The sequence below is a fragment of the Scleropages formosus genome, chromosome 15 (genome assembly GCF_900964775.1).
Source record: "Scleropages formosus chromosome 15, fSclFor1.1, whole genome shotgun sequence".
NCBI lineage: Eukaryota > Metazoa > Chordata > Actinopteri > Osteoglossiformes > Osteoglossidae > Scleropages > Scleropages formosus.
The window spans coordinates 21,227,016-21,244,547 of record NC_041820.1 but is presented as its reverse complement, the minus strand read 5'-3'; the positions used below and the strand labels follow the sequence as shown (position 1 = coordinate 21,244,547).

The 17,532-nt window shown below is 43.1% G+C and overlaps 1 protein-coding gene across 3 annotated transcripts in view; it reads right to left on the bottom strand.

The window, feature by feature from the left end:
* The window catches only part of fsip1 (fibrous sheath interacting protein 1), a 73,435-nt gene extending 60,056 nt beyond the window's left edge, over nucleotides 1–13,379 (bottom strand). The window contains exons 1-8 of one of the 3 annotated variants that reach the window (XM_018727491.1): nucleotides 13,256–13,379; nucleotides 12,961–13,150; nucleotides 11,028–11,289; nucleotides 10,702–10,880; nucleotides 10,452–10,533; nucleotides 8,130–8,225; nucleotides 6,466–6,599; nucleotides 5,615–5,728 (exon numbers count right to left, since the gene is read on the bottom strand). In XM_018727491.1, the coding sequence (XP_018583007.1) occupies nucleotides 5,615–5,728; nucleotides 6,466–6,599; nucleotides 8,130–8,225; nucleotides 10,452–10,533; nucleotides 10,702–10,880; nucleotides 11,028–11,289; nucleotides 12,961–13,125 (1,032 nt within the window). In that variant the 5' untranslated portion in view covers nucleotides 13,126–13,150; nucleotides 13,256–13,379. Of the gene's footprint in view, nucleotides 1–5,614; nucleotides 5,729–6,465; nucleotides 6,600–8,129; nucleotides 8,226–10,451; nucleotides 10,534–10,701; nucleotides 10,881–11,027; nucleotides 11,290–12,960; nucleotides 13,157–13,255 lie in introns of all 3 variants that reach the window. The other 2 variants (XM_018727493.1, XM_018727492.1) reach the window with 2 other exon arrangements.
* Between the last annotated feature and the right edge of the window lie 4,153 nt (nucleotides 13,380–17,532).

The following is a 17,532-nucleotide window of genomic DNA, read 5'->3' as shown; positions in this document are numbered from 1 at the left end:
GACTTATGAAAACCAAAATTCCCTTTCCACACAGTTTCTTGAAGTTTGTATCACACTACTGATCTGCGATTGTTAATGAGAGCCCTGCTAAGTTTTTAAGTGTTTTTTAGGTGATTCATGAACCACCGACAAAATTGGGAGACAATGCAGAAGTTCACACAAACAGATGCACCGTGAGGTCATGTCATATGCTGTACACAAGGACATTAAACTCACAGGAATATGAGATGCACAACAATTTCAAAATTAAATTCTGGAATAGTTGTGTAGAATTATTTTATTCATTTAGTTTACGCTCTTCTCTAAAACCACTTATAGCGCCAACAATTTACACCTTTACTCATTCAGGCAGTTTTTGCTGGAATATTTCCACTGATGTATGGATGAGTGACTCATTATAAGTAGTGTATCTAGCAGTGTAAGTCACCTCAGTGAATAAGGTGTATAGGCTGATAACCCTACATAGAGTTCACTGGAAGTTGCTTTGGAGAAAACCGTCTGCTAAATAAATAAACGTAAATGTAAATATTTCAGTGTATTTAAGAGTATTTATCTTTCTTAAAGGAACTTCAGCAGCAGTGGGGATTTAGATCCGGTCCTTTGACTGCGAGGAAACAGCTCTAAGTACCACCCCACCTGCTGGAGACTATGGCCTGAGGAGGCAGCACAAAATGGGATCTGTAGTCCTCGAACTCCAACAGAGGTATGACTGCAAACCAACAGGAAAAGCAGTAACATCACCTGGATTCATCATTCTTTGGTCTTGTCTTAGGGTTTCAAGGTAGACACACACGTATGTGTGTGTGTGTGTGTATAAAACCCCTCCTCCCTCTCCAAGGGGTTTCTCATCCAACACCCATTTGGTTCTGCACAACATCAGAACGAAATATTTAAACTAATGCAAACAAGCCTTTCTGAAAACGAACATCATTAAATTTACTTAGCTAAGGCTTTTCCGCAAAGTGACTTACAGTGTTAAGATAGCTACAATTATTTACCCATTTATACAGCTTGTTCATTTTTACTGGAGCAATTTGATCCAGAGTACTATAGCTGGAGGTGGGATTTGAACCTGCAATCTTGGGTGCAAAAGCATCAGTGCTGACCACTATGCCACCAGCTGCTTCCTCCTGACTAACTATATGCATTACATGTACAAAATGTTTAATGAAACACTCCAGTTTGGTTCGAAAAGCCAACACTATATTAGGGAAGGCAAGAAACACTTTTTAAAACCATTTCAGTTAGAACTGATGTTGAAAGGCATGTGATGCACAAATGATTTTTTTTCAGTTTATATTTTATGACTGTATTTTTCCCTTCTGTCTTACAACTGTGTCCCCTGTGTCTTTTTCCAGTACCCTTTTAACATGTTCTTTTTGGTTTTTCATCGTGTTTTAACTAGTATGTTATATCCAATCCAACTTAAACCTTAAGATTATAAATGCTCAGCTGCCCCATATAAACTGTGTCCGTTATGGCCGAGCATAACTTACTACATTTACACTGCACGTATTCTTTAGCAGAGGCTTTTCTCCAAAGCAATGTGAAACTCAGAACAAACAAAGTCCTTTTCACAACAGGCAAAGACCTTTAGATGCAGATATGCAATTATCCTATAGAACTGAGAGGCAGGTAGGAAATAGAGAGGGGACTGTGACAGATGGTGTGACGCATAAAGGAGATCAGAATAGCAGCAGGTCTGAAACATGGGTTGAGACCCTTCTTCAATGTTTAGAATGATTCAGCAGCCATGAGAGACAGAGGGAGCCTATTCGACCACACCAGTTCCAAAACAGAGAATTTATGGACATTTGCTTTCTTTGTAATTTCTCCGTAATTAAATAACTGCACAATGAATACATCTTAAAATAATGACACAGGACTGTGGTAACATGATGCTTTGTATTACATTCTTTCATGATCGCCATGTTCAGGCTAAAACTACGCTTCTGTGAAACCTGAACAACAAGCACTTTGTATCGGGACACCCTGGACAACCACTCTGCGGGCGACAGATTTATGCCTCCTTGTCTGCACTGGAACTGAAAGGCTGTATATTCTCCTTTATTGCGCGAAACAAAAACAGCTTGAAGCCCCTGCGAACACACAGCGGTTGCTCAACAGCAGTTGTTTAGCACTGTGCTCAGCTCGCCAGCAGGCCTGTTTTTACACCTCCAATGAATCTATTCATCACTTTTCCCCACCTTTCTAGTCAGGAGCACCAGTGCAACCAAGATGGGCAAATGGATATATCTCTCCATGGCCCCAGGCATTCTCTGATCCTCCTGGCTCCACAAACAAAATTAATGTGGTATTTTAAGCTGAAGCATTAGTATTTAGAGGCTGGCACCTAAACAGAATGGAAACATGGTGGCTCTAGTAGCATTCATTTCTGCTCGTCCATGGTCCTTGGAAAGAGCTCTTGAGTGAACAGACATGATAGATAGCTGGCCAAGTGTAACATCTGCACAAAGACAAACAGGGAGTCCTCAATTTACGACCACCTGGACTTATGACCACCAGCCCATTAACCTCATGAAATTGTTTGGATATTTAAAATATCCATCCACCCATATTCATTAACCACTTGTCCTGATCAGGGAGGTCGGTATGGAGCCTACCCTGGAATCAGTGGGGGTAAGTCTGGGGGGGGGGCACACCCCAGACAGAATGCAAGTTGCAGGGAATATTTAAAATAATTAAATTCTAATCAACACACACACACTGAGTGAAACCGCTTGTCCCAAGGGGGGGATCGCGGAGAACTGAAGCCTAGTCTGGCAACACAGGGCGCAGGGTTGGAGGGAGTGGGGACACAGCCAGGACGAGACACCACTCCATCGCAAGGCACCCCAAGCAGGACTTGAACCCCAGACCCACCATAGAGCGGGACCCAGCCAAGACTGCTGCACCACCGCACCTTCTTTCTTATATTTAAATATAATTTATTAAATTGTAACATATTTTATTTTGTTATATTATTTTTAAGTCTCCTTGTCTAACGCTGATTGATCGCTCCATCCGCTGCCAAGATCCCACCAACTGGTCGCAATGCCACAGAGCAACATATTTCTGACTGATCCATAGTGAAGGCACCATATCGGTTCTGTGGGCGTCCAGCAGTGACTGCATTTTCTTTACCAAAACTTTTCTTTTGCAATTCCCTTCAAGTTACTTTTTATTTAAAACAGCTAGCAAGCAAAAAAAAAAAATGAGTGCTGTAGCAGTACCAACAAAAAAAAAACTGGTTTAGATTTATCAATTCAGCTGATTCTTTTCTATAAATTAATTTACAATTATTTACCCCTTTGAGTTTTCACTGGAGCAATTTAGGGTAAGTCCTTACTCAAGGACAATATAGCCAAAGGTGAGAACTGAACCTACAACCTTTGTAGTAAAGGACAGGCACTCTAACCGCTACACTACGAGCTGTTACAATTTCTCAATGAGAGTGAGTATAACAGTGTTATACAAAAATCTAATTACGCTACAATACCATATAATAATATTATTCTGTAGTTGTAGGGTGTGGTGGTGCAGTGGTGCAGACTGGGTCCTGCTATCTAGTGGGTCTGGGGTTCGAGTCCTGCTTGGGGTGCCTTGCGACAGACTGGCGTCCTGTCCTGGGTGTGTCCCCTCCCCCTCCGGCCTTACGCCCTGTGTTGCCGGGTTAGGCTCCGGTTCCCCGCGACCCCGTATGGGACAAGCGGTTCAGAAAATGTGTGTGTGTGTATTCTGTAGTTGCATTACTTTAACATGAATAAAGTGTGCAACTGGAAGAGAAAAAACATAACAAAGGCCTATCATATTATTTATTATACAACATCGCATTCACGTGTGTTAATTGTTTATATATCTTTACAGCTCCTATAATACAGCACAATGTGATTTTCACTCACCCACGACTGCGTTGCCAGAACAGAACCCTGCTGTAACTCGAAGACAAAGATGAAACTGTATTTAAAAAAGTTACTTAAATATAAAACACCATGAAAAGTTTGACCATCACTGACGTATGCCATCTCCACAGCCGGCGTGGGCTTCCTGGGTAGGATACAGCGACTATGTACCCAGAACTCTCCAGGGTGCTGAATGCTTTATTGATTTTATGAATTGGCACAGCACTAAATACCAAACCATGCAAGTCAAACTGGACTGGAAACACTGGAGGTGCTGGGTGAGAATGGCCGAACACTCTCCTGCGAAAGCTGCTGAAGAGATGCATAGGGAGGTACAGCCAAGGAGGACTGTAATGCACATCAGTAAGCTGGCCTCCAGTCTGACGCATTGGAGTTGTTGTAATTCTGTTACGGAAGGAAATATTTTGCAGGCATGTTTACAACAAATGGCTCCAGACCTGTGAGCTCTCCTGGGCCGAACGTTGAACAGGACCCTAATAAAAGGCAGGGAAATGAAATGAAGCACAGCCTGTATTTGATTACATGTCCCGTGTGGATGTCAAAGTCTGGTCACTCAGGTTAAAGCCCTCGCTGTCACTGAGTCACACTCGATCCAAGAGACATCAAAGGCACACCGGCTATCCCAACATCCATCCGTAACCACAGGCCTGACAATAACAGGAAGTCTCAGCCGGACTTTTAAAAGCCACAAAAATGTGTGCTCCTCTCAGTTTCAAGTCCATGGCACAATTATCCCCAAAAAGACAAAGGCACAGGAAATTCAGTAGTCAGGCTTCAAAATTATGGACACACCTTCAAGATAAGCATTGCATTAAATTGCATTGAATATCAGTTCAACTTCTGTCTCTTTTTCACACTGGTCCTTGGAGGCCATTTTCAAACCGGAATTAAATATTGAAGGAGGAACAGCATCTACACTGACACACACTTAACACCACCCTCACCACCCTCCAGTCCAAAAGCCATTCTTACAGCCACTGCCTACTTCACCATTAGGGGTGTACACACACACACACACACACACACACACACACACACACACACACACACACACACACACACACACACATTGACTGAAACTGCTTATCCAAGGGGGGGGGGTCGCAGCGAACCAGAGCCTAACCCGGCAGCACAGGGCATAGGGCTGGAGGGGGGAGGGGACACATCCAGGACGGGACGCCAGTCTGCCGCAAGGCACCCCAAGCAGGACTCAAACCTTTTTTTTTTAGTGCTCTCCAATTTGTTTTCACAGATGCCATTTAAAATGAGGCACAGGAATCTATAACCACAGAGCTATGAAGAATTTAGTATGGCTGTAAGTCACAACATGACAAAACTTCTGTCTTTTTCACGCTAGTCTTTAGCAACCCAAGGAATGAAAAAAACACAATGGAAAAGGACCAGTAAGACAAGGCCTTTACATCATTACAATAATTTAACTGTGATCCTGATTCACTGATTTTACCTAAGTTAATTCACCTAGAGAAAAGAGATAAGATTTGTACTATTGATTACATTTTTTACTAATGCTATAATTCCAGAGGACTGGATGTGGAAGAGTGCGTCAAATAAAGCACCAGCAGACCTATGCAGCACTTTATGAAATGCATGCTGGGGTTCTTTGAGATGCCTTTAGTGATGAAGGAAGGTTGGCACCCTGGATAGGTGTTCAGCCGCCGGTCAAGGTGTACCTCATCGCCTGTTGGGTCTGAATCGTCGTTGTCGTCCAGATCCTGCAGGAGTTCCGCCAACCGGAGCTTTTCCCCTTCTGTCATGAGCACCTGGCTCCCTGCCTCCCGTGCCAACTGTGGTATTTAAGAACACACTGTGGTCAAGCCCCAGGCACCAGGTGCATGCAAGTGCCGCTCATCCCAGTGTATTTACATTTATTTACATTTACTCATTTAGCAGAAGCTGTTCTCCAAATCGATGTATGTCTCAGAGAAAATAGAATTTGTGCATTACATTACGAGAAAGAGACACATAGCTGCAGACTTGTGATTCTTAAGTAAACTTAGTTTGTTCCTTTCCACTTTTTGCACCAATGTTCATCGCACAAGTAGGAGCAAACTCCACACATATTTATTTATTAGCTGACGCTTTTCTTCAAATAACATATAGTGCTGCTTGAAATTATGTGAACCTTGTTGTTCTTTTACAAAATATTACATTTATTTAGCAGACACTTTTTTTCAAAATACTTCCAATGAATTATATGTAGTTTTATCAGGGTACTCAAAAGCTGATGGTCTGTTACATTCATTTATTTAGCAGATGCTTTTCTTCAAAGCGACTTCAGGGAGAACATACAAACTCCACACAGACTGAACAGGGATCGAACCCATGTCCTCTCGCACCACCCAGGCGCTGTGAGACAGCAGTGCTACTCGCTGTGCCACCCCAACTTGCCTTACAGGGCACTATTTTCAATTCTACAATCACCACTTCCTAATGTTGAATTACTGAAAAGACACCAAAAAAATTCAGCAGAACCCAAGTTGGGCTGCACCATGCAGAAAGCTACTTCCAACCCGTAACCTACATCTATGTTCTTCCTCACAAAGTCTTGTTTTCTCTTGCTCCGGTCCAGTCCATGTCGGCCATTGGATGGACCCACTGTCGTCTCGTCTTGGATGAGTCTGTTAGAATCTGTCGAATTTCTCTGGCTTTTCTCACCTGGCAGCCAACAAAAATCACGTGAAGCAAACATGTGTGACTCCAGCTACCCAGCAACACCTTGCACACCCCTCAGGAAGAGGAGAAGCCCAAGTTCCTTTCAAAACATATTTAGATCTCTGCATTTTGACCGTTTCACTGAAGTAAACATACTGTATAATAACATTACAATAAATTTATATCAAAAAGTTCATCCTCTTATGCTAATTTGTTTCATGTGCACAACAGCCTATGAGTCAAATTAGTAACATTCACTTTTCATCATTCGTACATTCTTGCAGCTGCTTCTGCAACTTATTTTCATCCATCTGTACTATTACTATTGAAAGTTACAATGCTGCGTGAAATGTCTAAAAATGGAAAAATTCTGTGTGCTCCTTTCAACTGCTCTCACAGAAAACAATCACCGGAAACATTAAAGCTGAAAATGACAAAAAATTACACCAATTGCCAATATATGGCATTTTCTTACTATAATTACATAAAGTCAGTGAATACCGTGATTTGCACCAACTCGTGGCTGAAAAAAAAATCTAATTCACCAACAACAGTAATTTTCTCACCAAAAAAACAGTCAATTACGGAGTTTTGACAGCCTTGTTTACTGGCTTGAAAGACACGCCGTTTCCTGACACAACACCGCCATCTAGTGGAAGCAGCGAGAAACTATAGAACAGTGCTGCAGACACTGAGCTCACCGCACTAAAAATCGGTTCTACACATTTGCTTATTTAGCAGATGCTTTTCTCCAAAGCTACTTCCAGTGAACTCTATGTAGTGTTATCAGCCCACACACCTTATTCACCCCAGTGACTTACCCTGCTAGATACACTACTTACAATGGGTGACTCATCCATATATCAGTGGAAGGCACTCTCTCTGTCACTCACACACTATGGGTGAACCTGAACAGCATGTCTTTGGACTTTGGGAGGAAACCCACGCAGACACGGGGAAAACATGCAAACTCCACACACACTGAGCGGGGATCAAACCCAGATCTTCTTGCACCACCCAGGCGCTGTGAGACAGTTGTGCCACCATGCCTCCCGTAGACACAAACATAACCTAACTTTAACTTTGTATTCAAAAAGACATCTGTGCACTGTGGTATAACCACAATACACCTATTTTCAAACAAACTGCAGCTTTACTAATCCCAACAATCCATGTAACGTGTTCACGTAGAAAGCATTACCATGCAATACACTAAACTCCAATCTGTATAAACTCTGTGCTTTTAACAGACAAATCACAAGGTGTATATTTTGCAATTTGTTGCTTGACTGTTTTTATACAAAGCGACTTACAGTATCAGGGTGAGTACTTTGAACAAGAGTACTAGAGCAGGAGTGAAGTTATATGGGTGTTTAGCTGGCACGCCACCTGCTGTCACTTCAGCAGCTTAGGTGTCAATGAGACAGCAGCAAACTGAAGCACAGATAAGACTTGTGGAGGACAGAGAGACCTTATTCAAGCTAAATGTCCAATATTGTATTTGTTAAATTTTAAAAAAAAAAAACTACTTACCTTCATCCCAGTGTTTTACCTCTCTGTCAAACTGAATGTCTGGAACTTGAGTTCCAAAGACAGGAGCGAAAGCCTCATCCTCACTGGGTCGATGCGCTGGAGTGAGAAAAACCAGGCGGGACAAAGGGCTCAACCCAATTGTTAGTCTTTGGTCTCAAGAGGGCTAATGTCAAGACTTACTAAGAGAATTCTATCACCACCACCTTGGTCTCACTACCACACAGACAGGGGTCACAAGTGAGAAGAGGTTACACACCCTTCTGTCTCAAAAAATAGCAGTGGGGTACATGACACAGTGGAGGTGTGTGTGACTGTAGTCAACAGTTAACATTACTTTTATTTCCTAATTCACATGAAGGTGTCCCTTATCTACTTAAACAAAGGTACACTGATGAGCACAGAAAACAATGTAATGTACAGTAGATTCGGAAAAACAGAGGGCAGTTGTGCCGAGCGAGAATGTGTGTGTGAGTAAGCAACAACGGGTCTTCATGACTCCAATTAAATGTTAAATATATTCTGTTATAATACACTAGGACTGTGCACACGTGACTACTCTTGGGAATTTCACTGTGATGCTATGGAGCAGAGCTACACACTCTGTTTCCTGTGTTTTCACAATCTGTAGTTATTGTCGTCTAGCTGACACCTTTGTCCAAGGACATTTACAGTGTTAGACAATGACACACCCACAGCTGGGTATTCTTATTATATCAATTCAGGGTACACCCATACAATTTATGGATTCCTTTACAAATTTCAGAATAACGGTTATTGGCTTTTGATACCCAATTTTCAATTTCTGGAATGAAAAATACACACATACACACACACTTTCTGAACTGCTTGTCCCATACGGGGTCGCGGGGAACCGGAGCCTAACCCAGCAACTCAGGGCATACAGCTGGAGGGGGACAGACCCAGGACAGGACACCAGTCCATCACGAGGCACCCCAAGTGGGACTCAAACCCCAGACCTACCAGAGAGCAGGACCCAGGCCAACCCACTGCACCACCGCACCGCCCTGAATAAAAAATAGTATAACAAAATTTATCCAAAGCGTGTCAAAAACAATTTAAAATTGAATGTACACAAGTTAAGTGGAAGTGCAGTAATGTAGTGCAGTTGAAACTAGCGTACCATCAGCAGTTTCTTGTTGATTTCCTCTCTCATGTTTCCTTTGTTTCCACACATTGGTGCAGTGTTGGTGCATGAATGACTGCCAAGACTCCTCCCTGATCTACTCACAACTCACAATTTTTTTTTTTAAACTTGCGTATCCCCTCTCCCTCTGGCCTTGTGTCCTGTGTTGCCGGGTGGGCTCCGGTTCTCCGCGGCCCCTCTCGGGACGAATGACTTCAGCCACTGTGTGTGTGTGTGTGTGTGTGTGTGTGTGTGTGTGTGTGTGTGTGTGTGTGTGTGTGTGTGTGTGTGTGTTTTTTAAACTTCATTACTGAAGTTTACTGTCTACAGCATAAGCACATTCGTTTCTGAAAGATACTTCCCAGAAACATACTCATTAAGTGTTTGATAATCATGAAGTGATTCAAGTGTCTGCATCTAGACCTCTCAGCTGAATCAGCTAACTGAATCAATGTAGTGTTTTATATTGTGCTGAAAGCATGGTAAATCATGAAATCATTGATAATTTATATAGGTTCTTTACAGTGTTCTAGTGACATTTGGGGAAATGGGTTTGGGGTTATCAGATGGGCTAGGAGTGCTTTATCATTTTTTCCTTTTTCCTTTTAAAATAAGGAAAAATGGGCTTTTGTTATCCAAATTATTTTCAAGAATGGATTAATTTTGTCCAGGGGCGTGGTGGCGCAGTGGGTTGGACTGGGTCCAGCTCTCCAGTGGGTCTGGGGTTCGAGTCCCGCTTGGGGTGCCTTGCGACGGACTGGCGTCCCGTCCTGGGTGTGTCCCCTCCCCCTCTGGCCTTACGCCCTGTGTTGCCGGGTAGGCTCCGGTTCCCCGCGACCCCATCTGGGACAAGCGGTTCTGTGAGAGTGAGAGAGATTAATTTTGTAAAGGGAGAGACTGGACTGTTGTAATTACCTTCATAAAGGCTACAACAGCAGGAGTGCGATTTGAACGTAGGACCTTCAGATTGCAAGGTAGTACCTCTAAACACTATGCTAACTGCTGCCTCACATAGTCTTGTAAGTTAATTTTGTAGTCTCTCTATAGCTACCATTTCAGACAATTATGTAAAAAACATGTACTTCACAAGAAAACTGTGTGATGTAATTCTGTATACAAAAATAATTTTAGAACTTATACACCTGTCTAACGCCAAACCTGAATAGAGGCATACTAACAGCTGGCAGATTCCAGTGCCAAAAACAGTCTTGTATTTTCAGTCTCGTCGGCACGTGCTGCTGCCTGTTTTGTCTTCAGCTCCTAGAAATAAATAAATATATACATATTTTTTATTTAAAGAATGTATTCATTTTTCAACAATTAAATTAAAAAGGAATAAATTTTGAAATCAGGCAAATTATCTACTTGGGTAAAACATTCACGGGTTGTGATTCACCAGTTAAACTCTAGTACAGTCCAGCTTATTACCTGTAGCTCTTCCAGCAGTTTCTGGTGGAGCTTCTTTCCTTTCTTCTTCAGTTCTTTTTCCTTGGAGATTTTCAGCGCTAAGATTTCATCCAGCTCCCTCATCTTCTTAATGGCTTTCTGGAGTTCTGAATCTTCACTCTCCTCATCTGATCCATCAGCTTGAGAGACACCTGAATTTCCTTCCACAGGAGAGGCAGACAAAAAAAACAGATCAGGTCAATTTCTCTTAAGCTGTATGTTTTAGTTTTTTTACACATAAATGTACTGAAACCACTGCAGTTCCATACAGCTTTGGTTTGTTTTTTTCTTATTGTGGACCTGCTCACCCATGTCGCTGCCTTCCAAAAGGTCCTCCGAATCAGCAGGACTCCCTGATTTCTTTGGAACAGTAACATCTCCGCAGTCTCTCTCACTCAATGGCACTTTCCGTGTAAATGAAACAGGCTCAACCTGCACTGTCATCCCACCTATGGTCCCATCTGAATGCGAGACATGTCCTCCATCCTCTACTGAGCCTCTGCTCATCAGCTCACCAGCGCTGCCATCCATAGCTGAGCACAGCTCCTCTTCCAGGGTCCCCCTCTGCTCCTACAGAGTTATGGATTTTACTCATAAATTATAACATACAGTATGATAACAATAATTTCATAGCTTTATTTTGTATGGTAAAACAATAATAAATAACAATAAAAGTGACTCTGAAAGCATCTACAGGGAGGAGAAAAGAACATAGGATACAATTTAAAAGACAGGAACAAATTCATGGCAAAAAGTCAACAAAAAATTAGAATGAAACAGCAAAACAGAACAATAAACTAATACAGAATATAATAAAACATAGCAGTGAAACAAATTATGAAACAAAAGTGGAAAAGAAAGGAGACACATAAAGGCATCACTTGAAAGTGATCTGTAAGAATTTGGGTGACTGGATTTAAAGGTATTTAGAGAAGGAAGAAATGATGATGGAAGCCTTTTCTCCCACAGTGTGAAGCCGAGTCAAAAGAACAAATACTGTCAGGTGGGGATCAGTCAAACAGGTGAACAGACAGGTACTGAACCCTGTAAGTTTCATACGTAAACATGAGAATTTTGAAATCACAGGAAACCAGTGCAGGATTCTAACACATATGTGATGTGATCATTCACGTGGGACTTGGTCAGGATTCTTGCTGCTGAATTAATAACATACTGGACCTTGTTTAAGGTGTATTTCAAGGCTCCAGCAAGGAGAGCTTTACAGTGGTTAAATCCAAAGAAGAATGCATTAGCCAGCTTTTCACTGACAGAAAAGGTAACATGGGATGCAGTCTGGCAAGGCTTCTGAGGTTAAAAAAAAAAATTAGGGTTTCACAATGTTCTGAACATGTGTGTCAAATGTGAAGTCTGATAGTACACCAAGAATTTTTCATTTAGGCTGAAGCGTAAGTGCCATGCCATGGACGCAAACAAATTTATTGTATGCAGTTACTTTGTGTAGGTGATAGCAAGTGCCAGGACGCACTACCTCCGTCTTGTCACAGTTCAGTTGTAAAAAGTTTTGAGACATTCAGGATTTACTATTAAAAATACAAACCAATAGTGCTGAGAAATTTATATGAATGTCAAGCTTGCTGTGGATGAGTATTATCAGCACAGGAAAGTCCAAAGACATGCTGTTCAGGTTGCCCCATAGTGTGTGAGTGACACTACATAGGGTTCATTGGAAGTCACACACACACACACACACACACACACATTTTCAGAACCGCTTGTCCCTTACGGGGTCACGGGGAACCGGAGCCTACCCGGCAACACAGGGCGTAAGGCCGGAGGGGGAAGGGGACACACCCAGGACGGGACGCCAGTCCATCACAAAGCACCCCAAGCAGGACTCGAACCCCAGACCCACCGGAGAGCAGGACTGCGGTCCAACCCACTGCGCCACCGCACCCCCCTCATTGGAAGTCGCTTTGGAGAAAAGCATCTGCTAAATAAATGTAATGTAATGACATGACATGACAGATTGCTCAAGATGTGATATTTTAACATTTGGCCAAATTAATGAATGAATCAAGGTAAGTGGTAACACTACACAAAAATGGCAGAGGGCCAAGTATAGAGCCTTGCAGAACACCAGACTTAACGGCCTTCAGAAATTAAATTAAAAAATGCAATCAAAGAAAATTTGTTACATAATATGATTTGACACAAGATGTGATGACGTATGATACGATAGGGCACTCTGCAAATGTGATGTAATGGGATTCAGAAACTCACACGAGGCTCCGTTTCCGGACTCAGTACGATCAGTAACCCCAGACTGTCCTGTCCGCACCTCACGCGCTCCTGCGCCGACAAGCTCGAGACACGGCTACCGGCACGAGAGCGCTCGGAGGACGCCGGGCGCGAGATGTCGTCCAGGCTCCCCCTCGTGATGTCCATTCCGACCGTGGGACAGATTATGATACTGTAGCTCCACAGACAACAACCATGACTGTCAGCAGCTGTTATTGTAATTCAATTTGTACGTAAAGGAAAGGAAAAAATCCGCGGCACACAAACTAATGTTTACCTGTTTCGTTAAAATGTTTCAGTTCTGAGTTCAACAACACGCTGACGTTTCGACACTTCCTGCAGTAAACACATAATAGTCTAGGCTAACACATCGCGAGCCACTTCGCACCTCCAGGTTTGCGCTGCTTTGGAGACTTACTGGCAGCTGTTTGTCAATAACATTTTATTTGGCTTTCATAATAAACAGAAAATACTGGTAATAAAAACACGAAGTGAAAAAAACAGACCTTTTCCGGGTTGAGAAGTAGGTAACGGACTTAAGCTCGCCGCGTTCGTCAGTGATCGGTAACCAGGAACGCTGTGGTTGCCATGCAAACTCTGCCCAACTGTATTAACTAAAGTCTATGTGCGTTCACAGTTTTTAATATTTTATTCTATCTTATACAGGAATAGAATGTTATCATGATATATATATAGGCACATTTCAGGCAGCTGTCAGGAATGCGGTGACTGACGGTGTGTGTCCATCCGGTCCACTTCCAGTCTCTTCCATCATCAAAAAATACCCAGATTACATATTCCATTTCTCGGTCTGCTGCGTTCTCTTATAGATCTGTTATGTAGCTTTTCTTCTGATACCGCGTGAGTGTCTCCCATTGATCCCTGAACAGTATTTTAAATACTGCACTTACTCCAATATGTAACCTGACACTGCATTTGAAAGGACTGGTGCAATTTGTAATATGTTTGATATATTTGCTTAAGATGCAATAAGTGGTGTTGTTCCAAATGAACAACACATGTTGCTGTGTAATAAATCAGTGCTCTAATTACACAAAAATCGTCTAAAACTGAGTGTAATAAGCATAAAAAACGTAAATTTGATCACAATATACTGTACTGACATAAATGGCGGGTATTATACTTTGCAGTGATTACTCAGTGGGCTGAAGGGTAAATGAATGTTGTTGCCATGGTGATTTCCACTCTCAAGCTTGAGTTTGTCTGGCCCCCTTTCTCAACCACCCCCCCCCCCCCCCCAACTCCACCCTCTCTCTTTTTTCTGTCCAGGTCATTATGCTTTCGGCCTTTGTAGCTTAATATTATAATCAACAGAGGACTCTTGATAGTATTCTAATAGTCAACATTTTTCTAGAATTGCCTCTTGCTCTCAATGACAGTGTAATTACCATAATTATTCAGTTTTACTCCAGGCACTGTGCCTTGACACTGTGCTCAATTCAATTTTATATGGGCTGAGAACTGCAGAACTTGACTGAGGGTGAGTAAGTAAGGTCCAGTAAGGTTATGGCTGAGCATTACAACCACATATAATTGAAATATCCACAGCCTTGCGACAGTACAAGGGTCTCTACAGTAAATTGCAATAAACCATAATGAATTGTTGAATAAATTCAGAATTAAACACTTCAGACACTACTGTCCTGTGAATGCATAGATTTGAATGCACAACCATGTTCTCATTACATCTTGGTAAGCAGACTTCATTCATTTTTGTAGGGAACATTATTCACAATTTATTGCTCTGGCAAAGCTACAATGGTGGTGTAAGGAACACACACACATTTTCTGAACCCTTTGTCCCATACGGGGTCACGGGGAACTGGAGCCTACCCGGCAACACAGGGTGTAAGGCCAGAGGACACACCCAGGATGGGACACCAGTCTGTCGCAAGGCACCCCAAGCAGGACTCGAACCCCAGCCCCACTGGAGAGCAGGACCCGGTCCAACCCGGTCCAACCCACTGCACCACTGCACCACCGCGGCCCTTGTGTAAGGAACAAATAGGAGCAAATACTATAAAACCATATTGCTAAGAGTACACATCATCTGAACCGCTTGTCCCATACAGGCTCGTGGGGAGCCGGAGCCTAGCCTGATGACAGAGGGCGCAAGGTTGGAGGGGGAGGGGACACACCCAGGATGGGACGCTATTCCGTCGCAAGGCACCCCAAGTGGGACTTGAACCCCAGACCCACTACAGAGCAGGATGAGGTCCAACGCACCATAGCGCCCCCCTCTTGCTGAGAGTGTTGTACATGATATGTGAGACCATCTGTTAGATTTCCTTTGAGACTTGAGATTTATCCCATTTTTTGTTTTTTTGTTTCTCTCGCAGGAAATGTCTCAAAGAATCGTTTGATTTTTGGAAATATTTGAAAAGTTTGGTCATTTCAAGTTTTGTGTCACCTTTATGCAAAATCAGTATAAATTATATCATTTTAAGAGGGGGGGTGCAGTGGTGTAGACCAGGTCCTACTCTCCAGTGGGTCTGGGGTTCAAGTCCTGCGTGGGGTGCCCTGCGACGGACTTGTGTCCCCTCTCCTTCTAGTCCCATGCCCTGAGTTGCTGTGTTAGGCTCTGGTTCCCTGCGACCCTGTATGGGACAAGCAGTTCAGAAAGTGTGTGTGTGAGTGATGTCATCTTTGTGGGTCTTTTAAGTACACACACACACACACACACACATTTTCAGAACCGCTTGTCCCATACGGGGTCACGGGGAACCGGAGCCTACCCGGTAACACAGGGCGTACGGCCGGAGGGGGAGGGGAAACACCCAGGACGGGACGCCAGTCCATCACAAGGCACCCCAAGTGGGACTCGAACCCCAGACCCACCAGAGAGCAGGACTGCGGTCCAACCCACTGCGCCACCGCACCCCCCATGGTCTTTTAAGTATTTACAAGGAAATACCATGTTTTTTTTTTTTTTTTCTAAGATGTGTTGCTTATTGAGAATATAAGCTTCTGGAAATAAAGTTTGCAGGTGCAAAGGAAAGTTGTTTTTGCTTCTCATTCACAGATGGCTGTGACCAGTTGTAGCATCTCTGTATGCTCTTCTCCAGCTGCATGTTTTTAGGAAATAAACATTGTGGTTTATTTTCCTTTCAGTGACATGGCAACCTCAAGCAAAGCCTTCTTTCTGGGAATAAATTACACACACACACACACACACACACACACACACACACACACACACACATTTTCAGAACCGCTTGTCCCTCACGGGGTCACGGGAAACCGGAGCCTACCCGGCAACACAGGGCGTAAGGCCAGAGGGGGAAGGGGACACACCCAGGACGGGACGCCAGTCCATCGCAAGGCACCCCAAGCAGGACTCGAACCCCAGACCCACCGGAGAGCAGGACTGCGGTCCAACCCACTGCGCCACCGCGCCACCGCACCCCCTGGGGGGAATAAATTACTATTTCTTTTTTCTCCCTGTTCAGTCATTTAAGTCCCTTGTTTTCCCATCACCTTTCTTAAGTCTCTGTAAGTAATTTAATGTACCTGGAAAGTCAAACTTTTGGAAAAAAATACTTTGAATATGAATCATTTATTGATACACTTTACTTCATCCAAAAACTCCAATGCCATTTTTGTATTTGTCTAATAAGCTTTCTGATATGCAGATGTTAAACAAAATAAATTACAATAAGAATGATGAAAACTAAAATATAAGTGCTTTTATATAATACACAAAGTTTTTTTCGAGGATAAATGTGAAATGGTACCGGAATAAAATATAGCTAATTAAAATGAAAATTTCCCAAAGAGTTTTGTAAAAATAAATGTGTACATATAAATATAAATTTACATTTATTCACTTACCAGACGCTTTTCTCCAAAGCAACTTATGATGGACACTATGTAGTGTTGCCAGCCCACACACCTTATTCACCAATGTGACTTACGCTGCTAGATACACTACTTACAATGGGTCACTCATCCATACATCTGTGAAACACACTCTCTTTGTGTCACTCACCCACTGGGGGGTGAACCTGAACAGCATGTCTTTTGACTGTGGGAGGAAATCCACACAGATACGGGGAGAACATGCAAACTCCACACAGACTGAGCGGGGATTTACCCCATGTTCTCTCGTACCACTGAGGCACTGTGAAACAGCAGCGCTACTCACTGTGCCACCATGCCGCCCATATTAATCCTCACAAAGCTTTATTAAAAAAATTCTCCCTCTCACCCCTACATGGGATGGTGTGTATGTTTTCCTCAAGCTCGGGTCCTCTACCAGAGGCCTTGGAGTTTGAGGGTTCTGTGCAGTATCTTAGTTGTTCCTAGGAGTGCACTCTTCTGGACAGAGACTTCAGATGTTGTTCCTGGAATCTACTGGAGCCACTCTCCCAGTTTGGGGGTCACAGCCCTGAGTGCTCCTATTACCACTGGGACCACTCTGGACTTCACCTTCCACATCCATCACAATTCTTCTTCCACAATATCTCCTCTTCACCCTCTGTCATCTGCTGCCAGAGGTATTCACTTAGCAGTTTTTTTTCCTCGGGGGGCCAT